The 21,299-nt window shown below is 43.8% G+C and overlaps 1 protein-coding gene across 6 annotated transcripts in view; it reads right to left on the bottom strand.

The window, feature by feature from the left end:
* ST8SIA6 (ST8 alpha-N-acetyl-neuraminide alpha-2,8-sialyltransferase 6) overlaps positions 1 to 21,299 on the bottom strand; it is a 221,314-nt gene that overhangs the window by 134,948 nt on the left and 65,067 nt on the right. Inside the window, exons 3-4 of one of the 6 annotated variants that reach the window (XM_041764900.1) lie at positions 13,837 to 13,975; positions 2,125 to 2,223 (exon numbers count right to left, since the gene is read on the bottom strand). The exons of 1 other annotated variant lie outside the window; for it this stretch is intronic. Coding sequence is in view for 4 of the 5 variants with exons in the window: in XM_041764895.1 (XP_041620829.1) it covers positions 2,125 to 2,223; positions 2,622 to 2,722 (200 nt within the window). In the remaining variant the exon portion in view is untranslated. Of the gene's footprint in view, positions 1 to 2,124; positions 2,224 to 2,621; positions 2,744 to 3,494; positions 3,525 to 9,217; positions 9,287 to 13,836; positions 13,976 to 21,299 lie in introns of those variants that run through there. 4 more of the 6 variants (XM_041764897.1, XM_041764895.1, XM_041764896.1 and 1 more) reach the window with 4 other exon arrangements.

Below are 21,299 nucleotides of genomic sequence, written 5' to 3'. Positions count from 1 at the left end.
TTTGGGGAGGGGGGTTAATTAATGACATGTCTTTGTCAAAAAGAGGGCAGGACACATACTACAAAGTATAATCTTAAGTATATTTTTAAAATATATGTAGGTAGGAAAAACTACTGGAAGGGATACAAACCAAAGCCCTAATATGATCTGAGCTCTGAGTGAATATTTGTTAACATATTTCTAACTTTCTGCCACAAGCATATATTACTTTTACAACCAAAAAAAAAAAAAAGATCAAAAACAAACAAACAATTATGGCACATGGATAAATACGACTCCCGTGAGTGAAAAAGAACAATTTCAAGTCTCCATTCACTACGGACAAAAGCAGCCTCAGCGTTGTGCACAGACTTCCCCCCAACGTGAACCTTAGCCCAGAGGCAAGGCGCGCACCAACCAAATCCCTGCGCAGACAGGCTGCGGCCTCTCAGGGGTTTGCAACGCGCGGTTACCGGGAAGGGCCTCGCAGCCTTTCTTTGCTTCTCTCTCTTTTTTTTTTTTTAAAGTGCAGCTCGGTTCCAGCGTGTCCCTTGGCTGGAAGAACCTCTACGCGGAGCTACAGCTGTTCAGGGAGGTTGAGGCAGCGTGAGGACGGACACACACACACACACACAGGGGAGGCTGAGGCAGCGTGAGGAGGGACACACACACTGGGAGACTGAGGCAGTGTGAGGAGGGACACACACACACACACACACACAAGGGAGACTGAGGCAGCGTGAGGACCGACACACACACACACACAGGGGAGGCTGAGGCAGCGTGAGGACGGACACACACACACACAGGGGAGGCTGAGGCAGCGTGAGGAGGGACACACACACACACACAGGGGAGGCTGAGGCAGCGTGAGGAGGGACACACACACTGGGAGACTGAGGCAGTGTGAGGAGGGACACACACACACACACAAGGGAGGCTGAGGCAGCGTGAGGACCGACACACACACACACACACACAGGGGAGGCTGAGGCAGCGTGAGGACCGACACACACACACACACACACACACACAGGGGAGGCTGAGGCAATGTGAGGAGGGACACACACACACACACACACACAGGGAGGCTGAGGCAGCGTGAGGACGGACACACACACACACACACAGGGGAGGCTGAGGCAGCGTGAGGACGGACACACACACACACACACACACACAGGGGAGGCTGAGGCAGCGTGAGGACGGACACACACACACACACACACAGGGGAGGCTGAGGCAACGTGAGGAGGGACAACACACACACACACACTGGGAGGCTGAGGCAGCGTGAGGACGGACACACACACACACACACACACAGGGGAGGCTGAGGCAGCGTGAGGACGGACACACACACACACACACACACTGGGAGGCTGAGGCAGCGTGAGGACGGACACAACACACACACAAGGGGAGGCTGAGGCAGCGTGAGGACGGACAACACACACACACACACACGGGGAGGCTGAGGCAGCGTGAGGACGGACACACACACACACACACACAGGGGAGGCTGAGGCAGCGTGAGGAGGGACACACACACACACACACACTGGGAGGCTGAGGCAGCGTGAGGACGGACACACACACACACACACACACAGGGGAGGCTGAGGCAGCGTGAGGACGGACACACCACACACAACACACACACGGGAGGCTGAGGCAGCGTGAGGACGGACACACACACACACACAGGGGAGGCTGAGGCAGCGTGAGGACGGACACACACACACACACACACACAGGGGAGGCTGAGGCAGCGTGAGGACGGACACACACACACACACACACACAGGGGAGGCTGAGGCAACGTGAGGAGGGACACACACACACACTGGGAGGCTGAGGCAGCGTGAGGACGGACACACACACACACACACACACACGGGGAGGCTGAGGCAGCGTGAGGACGGACACACACACACACACACACACTGGGAGGCTGAGGCAGCGTGAGGACGGACACACACACACACACACACACACACACACACGCTCGCACGCCCACCCGGACTCCCGAGCGCGCTCGATGGCGCCGTCCCGGGCCCACAGCCCGTGCCGGGCACTGAGCTCGGAGCGAGCCCCCCGCGCCCGGGTCCCCGCCGCCCCCCGTCCCCGCCGCCGCCGCGGTACCTGTTGGTGGGGCGCGGCAGCTGGGTGGCGGGGCTCCGCAGCGTCCTCGGCGCGGCGGGGGTGCCGCGGGGGCCGTCCCTGCTCCGCTCCGCCGAGAGCCTGCACAGCCGGGAAGAGAAACTAAGTTGTCACCCGTCCCCGCCCCGGGCCCCGCGACACCCCCGGCCCCCCGAGTTTGAAGGCGGCTTAGGGCGGGAAGGCAGGCAGAGCCCGGCGCTGGACGGCGCGCCCGGGAGACGGCTGCGGACCCGACGGCAGGGCCCGCTCCGCAGCGACGGCCGCCGGAGCCCCCCGGGCCGAGGCCGCCCCTCGGTCACCGCCGCCCGGCCCGGCCCGGCCCGCCTCTGGACGCCCGCACCCCCCCCCCGCCCTTTCCCGGCCCGGCTTCGCGCGACCGCCTCCGTCGGCTTCCCCGCGCGGCCGCCCGAAGTCCGCGCCCGGAGCGGGGCGGCTGGGCGGCGGGGGCCGGGGGCGCGGAAGGCGGGGTGCGGGGGTACCTGGAGCGGGCGGGCGCGTCGGTGGAGCAGCAGAGCAGGCGCAGCAGCAGCAGCAGCAGCAGGCTGGCGAGCAGCGCCAGCAGCGCGCCCCCCGGCCGCATCCTGAGCCCGGCGCGGCGCAGCCCGACCCGCCGCGGCCGCGGCCGCCGCCGCCGCCGCCGCGCGCACCTCGCGTGTTCAAAGGCGGCGGGGAGGGGCGACGACGGCGCGCGGCGCGGGCCCGCACCCCGGCACCCCTGCCTCCCGGCCCAGCCGCGCGGCGTGCGGAGGGGGGCGCGTGCCGCCTCCCCGCGCCCAGCGGACCGCGAGCTCGGCGCCCGGCGGGCAGCCACGCACGATCCGCCGAGCTCGCCTCCTCTCCTCCGCAGGCGCTCCGAGCCGCTGCGGGCTCCGGCCCCGCCGCCGCCGCCGCCGCCGCCGCCTCCGCCGCCGCCGCCGCCGCGGGGTCACCTGAAGGTTGGGACTCGCGCGCTGGACTCGGAGCTGATTGGGCTCCAAGTTTTGTGCGGCGCCGCCTCGTCCCGGGGGCGCACGCAGCCCACCCAGGCCCGCGCCACAACTCCTGCCGCGCCCCTGCCGGGCGGAGCGGGGGCTCCGCGGGGCGGCCCAGGAGAGAAGCAGGGGCCGCTTCCCAACTTTCCCAGCTGTGCGGTCGCCCGCGGGATCGCCCGGGCAGCGGCTGCTGGGGACTCGGCGGGGCTGGGGACACCCGGCGCCCAAGAGCAGGGGCAGCCGCCCCTCCCCTTAGCCGCACATCCAGAGGCACGGACGACCGATTGCCAGGCGCCGGGCGTACCACCCCCTGAAGGCCGAATTCGGCCCCTGCCCGGCTTTGTAAACAGTGGGGTTTGGGTTCTGTTCTGGAACACCCACATCCTTTCCTTCGTGTTACCAGGGGCTGAATGTAGCCCTGCATGCCCCGTGGCTGCTTCTGCATTGCAAGGGCAGAGTGGAGTGCTGCTGACAAAGATGCGAGGGCCGAGGGCCGACTAAGCCTAAAGCATTTACCAGCCCCTTTCCAGAGGAACTTTAGCAGGCGCCTGTTCCAAATCGTGTTGGTCTAGATCCTATTGGGGAGACCTCATTTCCTGGTGTCTCGTTAATTGTAGGACAATGAGCCTATGACCCTGTGATTCAGTCTGGCTCTCCTCTTTCAGCCCCAAGCTATTCTGGCCCTGGGCCACCTGAATGGCCAAGTCCCCCGTGGGCAACTTCAGTTTTGCTCAGGACTCCACTCTTGAGGAACCTCGGTAAACCGTAAACCGTAACTGATGTATGGGGGCTCATTAGACCACTCGCTTTACTTTTGTACAGATTTGAGATTTTTCCAAAAGCAGTATCTGGACTCTACCGTCTTGCAAATACCTTGAGAAGTATACCTTGATATTTTGAAAAGACTTTAATGATTTAGCTTTCCCAAGTACAAAAATATATTTCAATTGGAGTCTCCTAGAGGCGTAAGGTCTTTTTTTTTTTTTTTTAAGGATTTTATTTATTTATTCATGGGAAACACAGAGAGAGAAGCAGAGACATAGGCAGGGTGAGAACCAGGCTCCTTAAGGGGAGCCTGATGTGGGACTGGATCCCAGGACATCCCCCACCCCCACCCCCAATCAGCACCTGAGCCAAAGGCAGACACTCAACTACTGAGCCAGCCAGGTGCCAGGAGGCTTAAAGTTTTAACCTGAAGGACCCACGAGAGCCTTTGGGGGAGCAGGTTGGCCAGACAGCTCAATAAAGCTGTTTCCAGGGATTTTTGTCCCTGAAAAAAATAACATATATCAAGAAGAGAAATATAGGCTGCCTAGTTCCTTTCTGCTAATCCTGCATTTGCTTTAATTAAAAATATTTGGTTGAAAACACACCAGAACTTTGTACATAGTAGTCGATCAATAAATGCTGGATCAATGACTAAAACACCCAGGAACTAATACTTTTCTTAAAGGGAAAAGGAGGGGGAAAAAAACTGAAAATAGTTGTGACTGGAAATATTATTTCTTTCCATAGCTCACTCCTGCTGTTAAAATATGTACTAATCAATACAGAGAAAGTTACTCCTTTTATGTAAGGCCAACATTTTTAGGAATATGGCTGCTTATCTGAGTAGGGCATAATAAAGTAATAGTGTATTTGAGGGGTGCTAAAATAATAAAGCAATCCAGTTCTACATGTTTGAAAGTTAAGCATTCTGTTAGACAAGTAGGATACGGCACAATTATCTTGAAAATGAAAAGTTGTCTGGATTTGGAAGATAATCTGAATTTTATTTCTTCTTAGAGCAGAATTGTGCAGACAACTCATACCAGAGACGGTTTGCAGAAAAAGAAAAGGGCATTATTGTATCAGCCAGGAAGCTGCAATTTCACCTAATTTACTAAAGTTTAATATTTCAGCACAGCTGGGCTCAAGGCAACAGCAGAAGAGTCAGCCTTGCACTGGGCTCCCTAAACACCCTTGCTGTAAATGAAGTTACTTTTTATCAAGCCAATGGCTATCAGCAGGGGACTCACAAAAGCCCATTTTAATTGGAAAACCAAGTGTAAATTTGCAATGGGAATTCTGAACCCAGTGTTAAAATTTGACAGTAGGGAACTTTACCACCAGCTTTGTAAATGAAGACTTGCATTGGTAAAATATGAATTATCCTGCTTATCCTTAAGAGATTAAAAAAAAACCGTCAAAAACATGAGAATATTATCAGCCATAGAACCCAAACTAGAAAACTGTGTATTTGGTAATTTAACATTAGCAGGTTTGACCACCAACCTCAAAGATCCGTGCCCTGTGGTCATTTGAGTAATCGCCCAGACTCTCAACAAAAATTCTGGCTGATGTGCAGAAGTCCAAGCTGGTGTGTGAACCTATCTCACTCACCCAGTCTGCCCAGCATTTGCCTTTGTTATTTAGTTATCACTACAAATGCCCTTACTTTCAGAAAATAACAATTAAAACCTGGTTGGGAATTACTGATCTATAAGAAATGTCCAAATAACTGAAAATCTTCCTGGAAGTTGGGGTTTCTCATTTTCAGCGTAATGTTTTAAACATTTCCATGTGCATGGATTTGGGGATTCATGAAGAATCCCAACTATCAAATAGCTACTGAATCTGCTTGTATACTCAAGTACAAAAACTCTCACTATAGAGAAACACAGAATATTGATGTACCCAAGAATCTTTTCCTTCATGTGGGTGACATTTTTATCTCCCTGATAGAAATGGTGGTTCCTAATACCTTCAAGCTGCTTGATTGGTTTTAGTAATATTAGAGATTTGTGAAGACTACGGAACAATATCACATTCATAAATATTAAACTATTCCTTGGGGGGAGGAAATTCATAAGGATAGTATAACCAAGGCTACATATTTTCAATAAACCATAAGACATAAATAAAAGTAGAAATAACTTCCAGAAATCAACAACCTTGTATGAGAGGGAGCTATGTTTCCAAATACGTTTTATTACAGATTTTTCCCACTGCTAATTGAGTATTTTTTTTTTTTGCTAATTGAGTATTTAAAAAATTGATGCAACTCTGCGCATAAAATAGTTTTAGCTTTAAAGATAGAACAACCTAAGATGATATACAAATTTCATATAGGTCTTACATTTATAAGAAATCCAATTTGTGCTATAACTAAAATTACAGAACAAAAAAAAATAAGAGTTATTATTTGCAGTGTAAAGTAGGTTTTTAATGTATAAAGCATTCAAGTTTTAAAAGTTCCTCTCCCTGACATCCACTTAAAAGACCATTGAGGACCAAAAAGAGAGATGGAAACTGTGTATCCTGAAACTATACAATGCCCACAATCCCATTCCACAAACTCTGAAACTATAAAATGGCCACAGTCCGCATTCCACAAACTCCCAAGGATATCTGCTAACGGGGAACCAGTTGGACAAGAATACCAAGTTCAAGATTCATCTCCCCTATGACCTTAAATTTGTGGGGTGGGGAGAATGGAAAAGTTTCTGAAGGCCCTAGTAATGTACACTTTGGAAGTGCAAAGTCTGGGAGTAGGTCACATCAAAAAAAAAGTAGCGATTAGTGTAAATTAGGATTAAAAGGGAGATAGTGACCGATATTTCTGTTTTCAGTGAATACAGCTTTCTAGCCGGAGGAATGATGACCTCGAGATAATGCTAATCTTGAAGAGAGATACTACAAAAAAAAAAAATTGGTAGCTACTGATTAAAGTCAATTTACCAAAAGAAAATTAGCACCTATTCTCCATATTCAATAAACAAAAGGCTCTCAAGCCATTATACTTTTATACTGAATTGGCCTCTCCCAGAGTATCCTTCCTGATTCCAGAATTTGCAAGACCAGGTGGAGCTTAGGTTGTTTCAACAGAGTGGAGGTTGGGTTACCTGTGCAAAGGTAATATATCTTTGCCATATTCTTTCCTTAACTTCTCTTCCCCACCACTTCATTGTGTACAACCTACACTATAAGCAGTTAAATAACTAAACAAAAAAATATCCAATAGCAAGCCCTCAATGCAAAACTAAGTTTCAACAAGTAGGCAGATGAAAAGGAAGCACTGCCAAAAATTTTCCATTCACAATATCCCTGGCAAGAAGCAGGAAAAAAACAGGCATGATTTCTTTCAAAGATGAGTAAGCAAAAGGAAAAAAAAAAATTGATGCAAATGTTTTGCAAACTATAAAAGGAAAGGAATGTAACCAATAAAAAGAAAAGAAAGACTATAGGTTGGAACAAGACTTACTTCAGGAAACAGTAGAGAATGTAAGCAACAATCAGTCACTTCACCCTGCCCCTGGAAATGAAATATAAACACTATGACAGAAGAACCCAAAGAAGAAATGAAAACTGAAAGAAGAGATAGCAAAGCAATAGTGAGCTGATAACAATAGAAAAAAAAAAAAAGACAGAAATCATTACAGAACCTTAGAAGCCTGAGGAGAATTTAGACGGCAAAAATCTGAATCAGTGTTATGGAGATCGGGCTGGTTAAAATTACAGAAAACACAAAGAAGAGAGACAAGGAAAATACAATCATTAGAAACACAATTATATGCATCAAAGATATTACATATGTATCATGTAAGTATTAGGGATTCATTTTTAAAAGCATAGGAATGAAATTAAGGATGTAATAGAAGAAAACTTTACTGAAAAATATGTGTAAACCGGCAGATGTTTTATGTTCTCATTGTCTGAATTCATTACGTGCACTTATCATGTCCTAGAGAAATTTATAGAGAACAACTAACATCATGATTAATTCTCCACCAGAGGTTATTCAAAAACAAAGAATCCTAAGACCCTAAAAGAAGAAACAGGTATAACTTAATCTTGTTTCTGACCTCACCTCAGCAACATTAGATTCAAAAGGAATAAAACTAAGAACGTCTGGGTGGCTCAGTAGGTTGAGCAGGTGACTCTTGGTTTTAGCTCAGGTCACGATCTCATGAGGTCCTGGGATTGAGCCCCACATCTGGCTCTGTGCCCAGCTGGGAATCTACTTGAGAATTCTCTCTCCTCCCTCTGTCCCTTCCCCCAGACTTGTGCATTCTCTCTCTCCCTTTCTTCAAATAAATAAATCTTTTTTAAAAAGGAACAAAATTATATTTATAGGGTTTTTGAGCAGAAAAGATGTGACCCCAAAATTCTATACTCAGCTAAGATAGTTTTTATAAATGAAAGCAAATATTTTTATATACAATGTTTTCAAATATTTAAGAAAGCAAAATATGTAGTACTTATGTATGTATCCTGGAAAAAAATCAACTACAGCCATAATCCAACCATAAAACATAAATCAAAGTAAAGAATTCACAATGAAGAAGTGTTGATGAAAAGAACTCCAATGATCCATACATCATTTTAAAAATAGAATTAATTCTAAACAATAGAATCTCACAATGGAAACGTTACATTTTCTTTAAAAATCACTACGTAAATATAAAATTAAAACTTGATGTGATAACTCTGGGAAGGAAAATCTCTAGCCCACAGTAAATAGTGGGAAATATGAAATAAGAATCCTAATGAAGGGGGCACCTGGGTGGCTCAGCGGTTGAGCATCTGCCTTTGGCTCAGGTTGTGATATCAGGGTCCTGGGATGGAGTCTCCCATCAGGATCCCCACAGGGAGCCTGCTTCTCACTCTGCCTATGTCTCTGCCTCTCTCTCTGTCTCTCATGAATAAATAAATAAATAAATAATCTTAAAATAAAAAGAATACTAATGAAGAATAGAGTCCAAGTACATTACTTTCCTTATCTTTCAGGGTGAATATATAGAATCAAATCATCAAAAGGCAGCTACTTTTTAAAAAGTAGTAATTACTACCAAAAAAAAAGGACAAAAAATACATAAATATTTTCTAATGAAGGAGGGGAGGAAGAAAGAAAATTCAGACTTTTTAAGTAGAGATAGAATACCTGTTGGAGCAATACATGGATCTGCTACAAACACTTAGAAGTGTTTTATAAAATATACCAATAAAAAATAAATGCATAACTGAGCACTCAATAAGGAAAGGAAAAGCTCCAGATATCAGAAATGATGAAAAAACTGAAAAAAGGAAAGGGCACCAACTGTGCGAAGTGACCAGCAGCTCACCTGGAAATGATGATCCTGGTAACCTGGAGGTTTGCTTTTAACATCTCTTCAGGGGATGAAAGAGGAGGACTGGATTCTCCAGTGAGAAAGAGTTAGAATTAAAATTCCTGCATAGAGCATTTTTTTCTGGTTAAAAACCAAATATGTGAACTAGGAAAACACAGGTCCATATACCTCACAATGGCAACTATTTTTCTCCATCTGAGCCCTGGGTGAAAAAGAATTTTATTTTATTCCAAACCTTTTGCTTCATTTGAGTTTGGGGCCTAATTTTGTCCCACCCAAGTTTGCCCCAAAATTAACATAAAGATTGGTCCCTGGCTAATGATGTTCTAAGGTATATGGTAGGAAAGTGCTAACCACTCTGGTTCCATAAAAAACTCAAAGAGAAGGAATCTCATTAAAAATAAGCTCAAAGATAAAAATATTTTCTAATATTACCATTACAAAACACTTAAAGAATTCACCCATGAATATATCTCAGCACAGGTGGTGCCTGGGTGGCTCAGTCGGTTAAGCATTCAACTCTAGATTTTGGTTCAGGTCATGATCACAGGGGTTATGGGATCAAGCCTAGTGTTAGGTGTGCATTCAGCAGGGAGTCTGCTTGAGATTCTCTCTGTCCCTCTCCCCCTACCCCTCTCCTCCCCTCTAAAATAAATAAATAAATCTTTAAAAAATATGTCTCAGCAGGTATCACTAATGGAAGGATCATTAACCAGTAATCAGAAAACAATGCAGTTTGAAATCATTAAGAACATGGAAGGGTGAATCAACACAAAGGGAAAAAATGATAATAAAAGTTTTTCCTAAAGACTCCCAGAACTGTGAGAAACAGATATATAGTCATTGATATCAAACTAGTCAATGGTGGCTCAAGATAAAATCAGTGACCTAAAAAACCAATCTGAGATAATTACTCATTGAAAGATAAAGAGATGGAAAACATAAAAGCATGGTAAAATAAAAGAAGATTCATCCTGCTATCTACTGTGCAGTAACAAAGCACCCCAACACCCACTGGTTTAAAACAATAACATTTTATTATACCTAAAGATTTTGTGGGTCAGGAATTCAGACACTCCTGAGCTGAGTGATACTGATACATCACACAGTGTCGAATGTGATCTGGAGGGTTCAATATGGTTTCACTCATGTATTGCCCTTTGATGGGATGGTTGAAAGGAATAGTTCGACTGTCAGGTGGAGTGCCCACACATGAACTCTCCACCACAGTGATCTCAGGGAACTCAGACTTTGTACATAAAGGCTCAGGGTTCCCAGCAAAACTGTTCTGATGGGCCTAGACAGAAGCTGCACTTTTTTTTTTTTTAATGAGTTAGTGTCAGAAATTCCAGGATGTTACTTTTGCTCTATTCTATTGGTCAAACAAGTCCCCGAGTCTAGCATATATTCAAGAGGAGATGAATTAGACTCCATCCCTAAGAGAAATAACAAATAATGTGTGGCTATCTTAATCTACCACAATCCAATACTGGTGTAATACAAATTCCAGAAAGAGAGAATAGAGAGAATGGAAAAGAGGTGATATTTGAAGAGCTAATGTCTGTAAACTTTTTGGAATTAATTAATGATTGAAACATCATTTGACAGTAATGACAAGTCCTGACCAGAATGAATAAAAGTAAATGCAACTCTGGATACACTAATAAAACCAAGGAGCCCCAAAGACAAAATCTTAGAAGCAAAGAGGAAAGGAATGGAACTTATAAAGAAATGATAATTAGATTACAACATATTTCTCATGACCAAAAATAGAGTCCTAAAGTTAATTAAATATTCTAAGAGCCAGAGAAAATAATTATCATTCTGATATTTTATACCTAGCTAAACTATCACACAAACGTGAGGGTAAACTAAAAAAGTGTTTACATAGACTGAAAACACTTACCACCCACAGACCCTTTTTGAAAATAAAATCTATAAGTGCTACATTCCAGGAGAAAACAAACTGATCCCAAAAGAAAGGAGTGAGATGCAAGAAAAAAGGTGAAGAAGGAAAATAGCAAACTAGCATTGGCTAGATAACACAAAATAATGACCAGTCTATGAGGGAAATTTCAAAGCAAGATTGAACTAAAATAATAGGGAGCAATAACATGAAGGAGAACAATAACTATCAGAGTGAAAGCACACAAAGACCCTTGTTCTATTTTAGGCAGTCAGTAGCAATAGTAATAGCCTTTATACATTTGTGAAGTCAAATATGCACTTTTTAAAATGTTAAGACATCCACTAAAATATGTGAGGTGATGAGTATGCCAACTAACTCAATTGTGGGAATCATTTCACAATATGTTTATCGAATCATCACATTACACACTTCAATTATCTTATAATTTTCTTTGTCATTCATACTTTAATAGTCAGGGGGAAAAAAGAGACCTCCACTATAAAGTGAAAACATGACAACTCTTTGCTCAGTCAGTTGAGTGGATGATTCTTGATTTTGGCTCAGGTCATGACCTCAGGGTCCTGGGATGGAGTGGCACCTTGGGCTCCACACTCAAAAGGGAGTCTGCTTGTGGACTCTCTCTTTTCCTCTGCCCTTTTCTCTGCTTGTACTTCTCTCTCTCTCTCTCTCTCTCTCTCTCTCTCTCTCTCCCTCTCTCTAATAAATTAATGGATAAATCTTTAAAAGAAGAAGAAGAAAGAAATATTCATCTCAAGCTAACCTGAAACTCCTCTGAAAATTACTATATTCTATTCCACATAGCAAGTCGCAACAAACCCTGCAAAACATTATTATAGAGCTCATAGTCTCTGATCACAAAGCAGGAAATTAGGAACCAATAACAGATTAATAAAAACCATTCCCATACTTAAACACACTTTTGAATAATCCATAGGTCAAAGAGGCCATCTTAATTAAATTTAGAAAATATGTAAGACAAAACCAATAATGAAAAGACAGCATATCAAAAAAAAAAAAGACAGCATATCAAATTGTGCACTGTAGTAAAAGCAGGAAACTGTATAGCCTTAAATGTATATATTAAAAATGTAAAAATTGAAAATCAATGAGTTATGCATCCAACTCAAGATGCTGGGGAAACAGAGCCAAGTAAGTAAAGCACAAGACTCTGAAATATACCAAAAATGAGAAAAACAGGATGTCAGTTCAAGGAATCCATTATCCAAATAGCCCAGGTCTTCCTGTTCAATCTCCAAAAGCAAAGTTGACCTTGGGCTTTTGTGCAGGTAGTTTGTTTAAAAATAAAACCCTGGGAGCAAGAGTGTGAAACTGAAGAAACTAAGCAGAGGCGAGAAAGCCAGTGTAAATGTGCATCACTGAGCTGGACATTCCCATGGATGCTGAGTTTCATCACACCTGGGATCCTCTGACGAACCTCGCAGAATGTGCATCCGTCCCATCTGCCTGAAGGAAGATAGCATTTCTCCATCTCCACTATCGCACGATACATTCTTCAGGTTGCAGAAGAATGAGTGGCAGGGGTCCTGCCGTGGTACCGTGAGTCCACATCAGACTTCAATTGAAAGAAGAGTGCTCCCTAATTAATGAATTCTCCCCTCCTCAGTTGTATATTCTACTTTGTCTGTTCTGGCACTTTCAAACGTGCTGCTTGGCTTCTGCCAGCAGGTACTGCAGTACGGTTCATGTGTACTCTCTTTCCTCCTGGAATCTAGACTGTGTTTTCCTGCTTGTGCCATGCTGTGACTTGACCCTGGTGGTTAGTCTGGAGGCACTGAGGGAGGTAGAGATAGATCTTGAGAAAGAAAGACATGATAATAAGAAGTGTCTGTTAAGGGGAAAAATCTAGGCAAGGTGAAGCTTCTAGTCCTTATCAGGGTGGTGGGGCAGTAGAGGGGGAGTTGCTTCTGCCAGTTGGGAGAGGTTAGGAGAAGCAGGGGGTTCAAGATTCTCAGGTTCATCTACCCAAATGCGTCCATGATGGGTCTCAAAGTCCTACCCCTTTCCTATCGTGACCTTGGTATTTGCTGTAGATTCAATCCTCTTTGTAGCTCTGCTACCCACAGAATTCAATCCTAGGCCCAAATGTTCTGCAGTCACCTGTGATAATACCTCCTTCAAATGCTGACACAGGGGTCTTCTAGCTTCCAAAGCCTGAATTGAGTTGATAATTAGCTGAACTAGAGCCTGTCATTTTCTTAATTTAAAGCTTGTAAAACATTATACAAAACCAGTCAATCTGATCCTTCCTATTACCATTGGCCCCTGCTATTCAAATGCCTTGCCTGTTTCCTAACTGAGCATCCTGTCTTCATCTACACCTCACCCCAATTCACTTTGGTGAGAGTCTTGGTAATTATGATGTCAAAGGATCTCACCACTCCAACTACTACCAGCAATAGGGTCCTCATAGTGATCTTCCTGGCAAATAATTCAGTTCCAGAACTGTATCCTGAGGCTTTACCTTCTAGGGCTACTTATGGTACCAACTCTTGACCTGCCCACCACTCACCCATCCTCAAGCAAAGCTGAGGCAAAAGCTTGGAAGTAGAAAGCTTATTTGAGAAGTGATCCCTAGAAGTAGGACTCTGGGAAAGAAATCTTTCCATTGGAATCAGGAGCTCAATCCCAGTAGGTGCCCCCTAAGGAACCCTATGGAATGTACCTCAGTATTTTTCATCTGACAGCCAGTAAGGGGGAGCATTTGTCCATCAGCTTGTACCCCCACATGTTAAGGGTTGTCTTCTGAGCTGCAAACTCCCTTATGCCTTCAGGTGGCAAATGAGTGAGGACCAGGTGGGTTCCTGCAGAAATAGGACCATCACATCATGGTATCAGAAAAGACCCAGGAAGAAAGCAGGAGATATTCATAGCAACGAAGTGTACACCTGCACAAATATAGAAATCTCAGCGGTGGATACCAGTTTAAAAAGCAGGTCATGTACAAAGGATCAGGAATCAAACTATCATGAGAGGTGGTGTAATCTAGTGATTGAGAAGGAATTCACAAAGTAGACTACTTAGGTTTAAACGCAGACCTTCCCACTGACTGGCTATAGAATTTGGGGTAAGAGAGTTGGGTAGGCTTTCCGTGCCTCAATTTCCTCTTATTTATTTATTTATTTAGAGAGCGTGAGTGGGGAGGGGAGGGACAGAGGAAGAGGGTCAAGAGACTCTTAGGCAGGGCTCCGTGTCCAGTACGAAGCCCAGCATAGGGCTGGATCTTACAACCCTGAGATCATGACCTGAGCCAAAATCAAGAGTCAGAGGCCTGACTGAGTCATCCAAGTGCACTCCTCATATTTAAAATGAGGTTATGAATAATAGTATCAACCTCATTATGCTTTTATACATATTAAATGAGCTATTTTATATTGTTTGAGCATCTGTCTTCTGCTCAGGTTGTGATCCCGGGGTCCTGGGATGGAGTCCCACATCGAGTTCCCTGCAGGGAGCCTGCTTCTCCCTCTACCTATGTCTCTGCCTCTCTCTCTCTCTCTGTGTCTCTCATGAATAAATAAATAAAATCGGGGATCCCTGGGTGGCTCAGCGTTTTGGCGCCTGCCTTTGGCCCAGGGCGCGATCCTGGAGTCCCGGGATCGAGTCCCGCGTCGGGCTCCCGGCCTGGAGCCTGCCTCTCCCTCTTCCTGTGTCTCTTCCATGTCTCTTCCTCTCTCTCTCTCTGTCTATCATAAATAAAAATAAATAAATCTTTAAAATAAATAAATAAATAAATAAAATCTTAAGAAGAATAAAAATAAAGAGGTGAAGACGATGCCAACTAAACACCATATAAATCCTTGACACCAACAATGGAAGCTGGAAGACAATGGAACAGTAGCTTCAAAACCCTGAGGCAAAATTACATACAATCTAGAATTTTATACCAAGGTACAAAGTAGAAACTACCTAATTGCCCTTCAGTAGGAGAATGATCAATATTTTGTCACTTACTCATTCAGCAATTAAAATGAACAAGGCTACATGCCATAAATCTCAAAAACTACATTAAAAGTACCATTAGCACTTTATGATTCCAACTATATGACATTCTGGAAAAAGAAAAACTATGGAGACATAAAAAAAAAATCATTGATTGCCAGGAGATGGGGGATGGGAAGGAAGGCAGAGCACAAGGGATTTTTAGGGCAAGGAAATTGCTTTGTATGATACTAGTATGGTGGATCTGTGTTACATATTTGTCCAAAGCCATAGAATGCACAAAACCAGGAGGGAGCCCTAATGTAAACTGGGGACTCTGGGTGATAATGAAGTGTCAATGGAGGTTCCTCGATTGCAGTAAATGTGTCACCCTGTTGGGGGATGTTGATAGGTTCTTCATATTTTGGGGGAGGCTTGTGTATGGCAATTCTGTACTTTTTGCTCAATTTTGCTGTGAACCTAAAACTGCTCTAAAAAATAAAATTTGACAGGGGCACCTGGGTGGCTCAGTTGTTAAGCCTTTGACTCAGGTCATGATTTGACTCAGATCCTGGGATCAAGCCCTGCGCTGGTGTTCTCTGTTCAGCGGGGAGCCTGCTTCTGCCCCTCCCTCTGTCTGCAGCTCACCCTGTTTGTGCTCTCTCTCCCTCTCTGTCAAATAAATAAATAAAATCTTTTTTTTAAGTTTTTTAAGTATAAAATCTTTTTTAAAAAAGGACCACTAGCATTTATTCTCCTGATGCAAAGATAGTTCAACATGAGAAAATCTAATTTTATTTATCCTATTACTTGATTATTGCAGGAAAGCCACAATCATCCTAGAAAAAGAAAAAGAGTCATTTAATCAAATTTAGCTATATTTCCTGGATTTAAAATATCTTTAGTAAAATGGGATTTGACAGCAGTTTCTCAAAAAAAAGTGATAGAAATATAATAAACATCTCAAACCAAACTAAATACTGGCTTCTCATGCTTAATTGTTTAATTAAAAAAATTTCTTGCTTTAGGAATGAGACCAATTCCCAATAAATATTTATTACATGAAGAATATCCACGGTCCTGAGCAGGTTCTTGGCATGGCATTTGACTGCCCAACAAACTAAAAATAAGTTTCAAAACCTTTTTCTTTCTTTCTTTTTTTGTTTTTTTGACAGAGAAGAACAAGAAGAAACAGAGAGAGAAGGATAAGCAGATGCTGTGCTGAATGCAGAGCCCAATGTGGGGCTCAATTCCAGGACTCGAGATCACGACCTGAGCTGAAACTGAAAATTGAACGCTTAGCCCACTGAGCCACCGAGCCACCCCACTTTAAACCCAAATGGAACCATGCAAAAAATACTCACCACTTTCATCCATAGCTTAAGTACCAGCACAATTGCAAGTTGCCAGTGGTCCTATATCTATATCTAATACTCAACATTAGAATTAATTGTACAGCTGTCTCTAAAACTGAAGAAGAGAAAATTATAAAATAAGTCTGATATTATAGTCGGTAGCAATTTTTAAAAGATTTTATTTATTTATCCATGAGAGACACACAGAGAGAGGCAGAGACATAGGCAGAGGGAAAAGCAGGCTCCCTGCAAGGAGCCTGATGTGGGACTCAATCCCAGGACTCCGGGATCATGCCCTGAGCCAAAGGCAGACGCTCAACCAAACCACTGAGCCACCCAGGCGCCCCCAATAGTTGGGAACAATTAACCCAAATAATATTCTTCACCACCCCTATGTGGGACAAATTTGATCTGCACCTAAAAGCACACAGATTTCAGACCTAGTAGAAAGTTTTCTAGCTCTATTAGCACAAGTAATTCAACTTTTGTTGTCATTGACAATTCAGAATTCCAAAGGCATCTTTCTTCCAGCCATGTCTCTAGAACAGGAGCACATGACTCAGAAGTGAAGACAAATATTTTAGAAATGTTTTGGAATCAGGAATAAACTTTAGATCATTTTCTTTTTGCCTCATCTCTAGCTCTTTTCTCCTACACTATGAGGAAGGGAATATACAACACACGTGGGAAACATGAGGCCAAATTATTTTGTCACAGTGCTTTGCACTTGCAGTTCTGTTCCATTTGCCAGAAAAACTCTTGCTCCAGATATGTCCAAGGCATATTCCCTCTTCCTTCAGTCTGATCAAATATTACCTTAATAAAATAAGAACTGCCCCTCAACTCTGGGTGCTCAGCATTTCTTACCTCCTTACCTTGCTGTACGTTTTCCATAGCACTTATCAGTACCAAATACATTATATATTTATTTCTACAGTCTCTCCCAGTTACAAAAGAAGCTTTGTGAAGGCACAGGCTTTGTCTATTTTCCTCTATTCTTGCATTCCTAGTGCCTAGAACACCTAGAAGTTACAAAATAAATATTTGCTAAGTAAATAAATGCATCTATATTCTACAATGTGTGAGATACACAATCACTATTTGTCTGTAGCTAACCTAAATACTGGTTTTCCTCTGAAAATTTGAATGGCCTTTAGAATGTTGGGCACACTAACAGTAATAATGAGCAAATATATGACGTGTTAGTCACTAAACAATACGGAAGAAAATATAATGAAAGACCAGGAATTAGTCACAGACTAGGAAATTCTAGCAAGTTGTTTCCCTATGAAAATATTTTTCCCATTAAAAATGTCAACTAGATGGGACACCTAAGTGGTTCAGTGGTTGAGCATTTGCCTTTGGCTCAGGGCATGATTCCAGGGTCCTGGGATCGAGTCCCATGTCGGGCTCCCTGCAGGGAGCCTGCTTCTCCCTCTGCCTGTGTCTCTGCCTCTCTCTCTCTCTCTCTGTGTGTGTGTCTCTCATGAATAAATAAATAAAATCTTTTTTAAAATGTCAACTAGAAATACTTCTTTGGAAGAGATGACATCTGTAAATACAGAACTAAGATTTGAATAGATTTTCCTATTCTGATACTTGGAGCATTTTGTTGAAAAAGAAGGAGCAGGAGGTTTTCATTCAAACAAATCTAGTGTGTATCCTGGCTCTGCCACTCACTGGGTGTGACTATAAGCATGCTATTTAACTTCTCTGAGTCTCTTCATCTGCAAAGCAGGGGTAAAATGAACCTAATCAGGACTCTATTCCTCCCCTGGGTTCTCTAAGGAGAAAATTTCAGTAGTCAGCAAGTTGCCCAGGCCAGAAAATGAGTGCTATCCTTCATACCTTCTCTTCTTCATCACTATCCCTCACCTACCTGATTAATAAAATATTTCAGTTCTGCATCATTAAGGCATCTTGAACCCATTCACTGGTCTCCGTCCACACTACCACCTGCCACTTCCATGGCCCAGGTCATCATCATCTCTTTATGTGAATTGTTGGAACAGCCTCTTGGCTGATTTGATAGCAAGCAGTTTCCCTCTACTATGACCATGTCCCCTCCATTCCCCAGACAACAGAGGGAATGATCACTCTGGAACACAAACAAACATGGGAATAAGAAGCAGACATTTGCCTCTTTTGCTGGCAGTTTAATAATCTAAGCGTTCTTTCCACTTTTGTCCATGTTGTGGGAGAAGTCCACATTCTATGAATTTGGGTAAGAAGAAAGCCACCTTCCCACTCTCACAGTCCATAGGAGTCAGACATTCTCTGGCAGCTAAGTTACAGGCCTGTGATCAGGTATGGCCAATCACACACACTCACCTCCAAAACTCTATTGAGGAAGTGACACCAAACTGCAGAGACAGCTAGGAAACCACCCACCTTGGTGGCAGTGGAATCTACGAGGACTGTGTGGCTCTGCGGTGGTGTTCATCCATGGAGCAGTGGAGGTTACAAAGCCCTGGGCAACCCTCAAGTGTCCCCTCCCTTTTCTGGAGCTTTGTACTATTGCTATTGCCTTTACTGTGGCTCAATAAACTTTGCTCTGCTGCCCAATTAAAAAAAAAAAAAAAAAGATTACAAAGCCCTGGCAGGCTTGTCCCTGTTGCCTGGCCTCCTTTAATCCGTATCCATTTTCTCAGCTCTATTCTCTAGGCCTGCTGATATTTCCAGAACTTAGCCAATAAATATCCTCCCCCTAAGTTCCACTCCTGCCCACGTCAATCACCTATGCTTGGCACGAAGAGCACTGCCTGTCTGGCACTTCATGAAACACCCGCCCCCTCCAATGACCACAAGCCCTCCTACCACTTCCAGTGGCCTCATGTTAATACCCATTATCCTTAGAATGCCATTTGGACTCAAGTACCGCTCACCTTTTCCTTTTATCATCCTAAACCCCGGCCACACATCCCTTCCCACCATTGAGCTAGCAGGGCAAGTTCTCTCTTGCTTCTGGACATGCTTTATTTTCTCTGCCTAAAATCTTCCTCCATTTGCATGTAAGCTTCCTTCTCCCCTTTGCTAGAGGACTGTTCAGCTGGCAGGAACACAGCTAGAGGCAGAACTAGGCTCTCGGGTTTCAAAGAGACTGTTTTTACCCTAGCTGCAGTTAGAAAAATCCCAGAATGGGGCCCAGTTTGGGTCATGAGCTCACCTTTTTCATGCTATGGATAAGGAGTTGTGGCTGTCTAAAGGAGGTCATATGCCCACATGTGTGGCCTGGAGGCTGAGTCTTTGACTGTCCTCTCTCTGCCCCCTTGTGGTGTACTTTTCCTACATAGATGGCCTAATATCTAGCCATTTCATTTAGAAAAGAATTCCTGATCTCTGATTGTTGAGTGAGAGGTATGAAGCAGAGAGAATGCATTAGGCATTTTTGGAGAAAACAACAAAGATAGAGCTATGTAATAAGGAAGAAGCTAAAGTGGAGTGTTGTGCGTTGTCTGAGGGCAGTGGAAGGCTCAGGACTGGGCAGGAATTCCAGAAGGCGAGAGAAGAACAAATCCAAGAACTTGCAGGTGTTTTATAAATCTGCCTAGGCTTGGTGGCAGTCAGCACCATCTATAGATGGAAAATCATTCCCCACCCCCACCTCTGAATGCTTTAAGTGACTAGAAGTCCAATGAACGTGAGATTCAAAGTTAGGCAAACATGAATTCTCAGTCCTGGCCATTGTGAGGCCAGTCAAGTTAACTTCTTTGAGATTCAATTTCTGCATTTGTGAAATAAGGATAAAATACCATTCTCAATATTAAATGTCCAAAGCAAGGTGCAGAACTCTGTGTGTAGTATGGTTCCACCTGTCTTTTTAGCAAAGGAGGTGGTATATGCATCAAATATCCATATGTATGCATGAAGTAGAAACAGTGCTTACTTCTGGGAGAGGAAGTGAGTGAGATATTCTGCTATAGTATCTTCCTTTGTCTTTGTTGAATTAAATACTAAGTATGCAATTTAATTTTTTAAATAATTAAATAGTTGCATAAAGTGCCTGGGTGGCTCAGTCGGTTAAGTGTCTGCCTTTGGCTCAGGTCATGATCCCTGGGTCTTGGGATTGAGCCCCACAACCGGATCCCAACTCATTAGAAACCTACTTCTTCCTCTTCCTCTGCCCCTCCCCTCCTTGTTCTCTCTCTCTCTTTTTCTGTCAAATAAATAAACAAAATCTTTTAAACAAAATAATTAGATAATTGCATAAAAATATCTATTTCCCTGGTGCCTGGGTGGTTCAGTGGGTTAAGCATCTGACTCTTGATTTTGGCTCAGGTCATGATCTCAGGGTCATGAGATTGAGCCCTACATGGGGCTCCTCACCGAGATTTTCTCTCTTCGTCTCCCTCTGCCCTTCACCTGGCTGGCATGCACTCTCTCTCAAAAATAAAAAATCCTAAAATAAATAAATAAATAAATAAATAAATAAATAAATAAATAAAAATCCTTTTCACAAAGTGGTTTCCAAGAAACCCCCATATATGGGTTTCCAACCAATACTGGGGTTCTCTTCCCCTTTGCAAGGATTCATAACTCACTCATCTGGATTAGCATTTGAAAGCTGGAGACCTTCTAGTGTGAACCCCACAGGTCAACGTAAGGGGGTCACATATGTGTAAATCTAGCATGTATATAGTAAATGAGAATCCAACAACTTGAACCCATATCCTGTCAAGTTGAGATGGATGTCTCACCAAGTTATCTTCAAGAAAAGTCATGAAGTTTTAAGGTTCTTAGTTCATACCTCAATCCACAGCAGTTTAATTTTTAATAAGTACAATAATAAATGTTAAACAGTGAATAAGCAACTTTGAGACTTTGCATTTCTGAACATTGATATACAAGGAGA

Source organism: Vulpes lagopus, chromosome 8 (assembly GCF_018345385.1).
Source record: "Vulpes lagopus strain Blue_001 chromosome 8, ASM1834538v1, whole genome shotgun sequence".
In the NCBI taxonomy this organism is placed as follows: Eukaryota; Metazoa; Chordata; class Mammalia; order Carnivora; family Canidae; genus Vulpes; species Vulpes lagopus.
The sequence above is the reverse complement of the archived record's forward strand: the minus strand, read 5'-3'. Positions and strand labels throughout refer to the sequence as shown.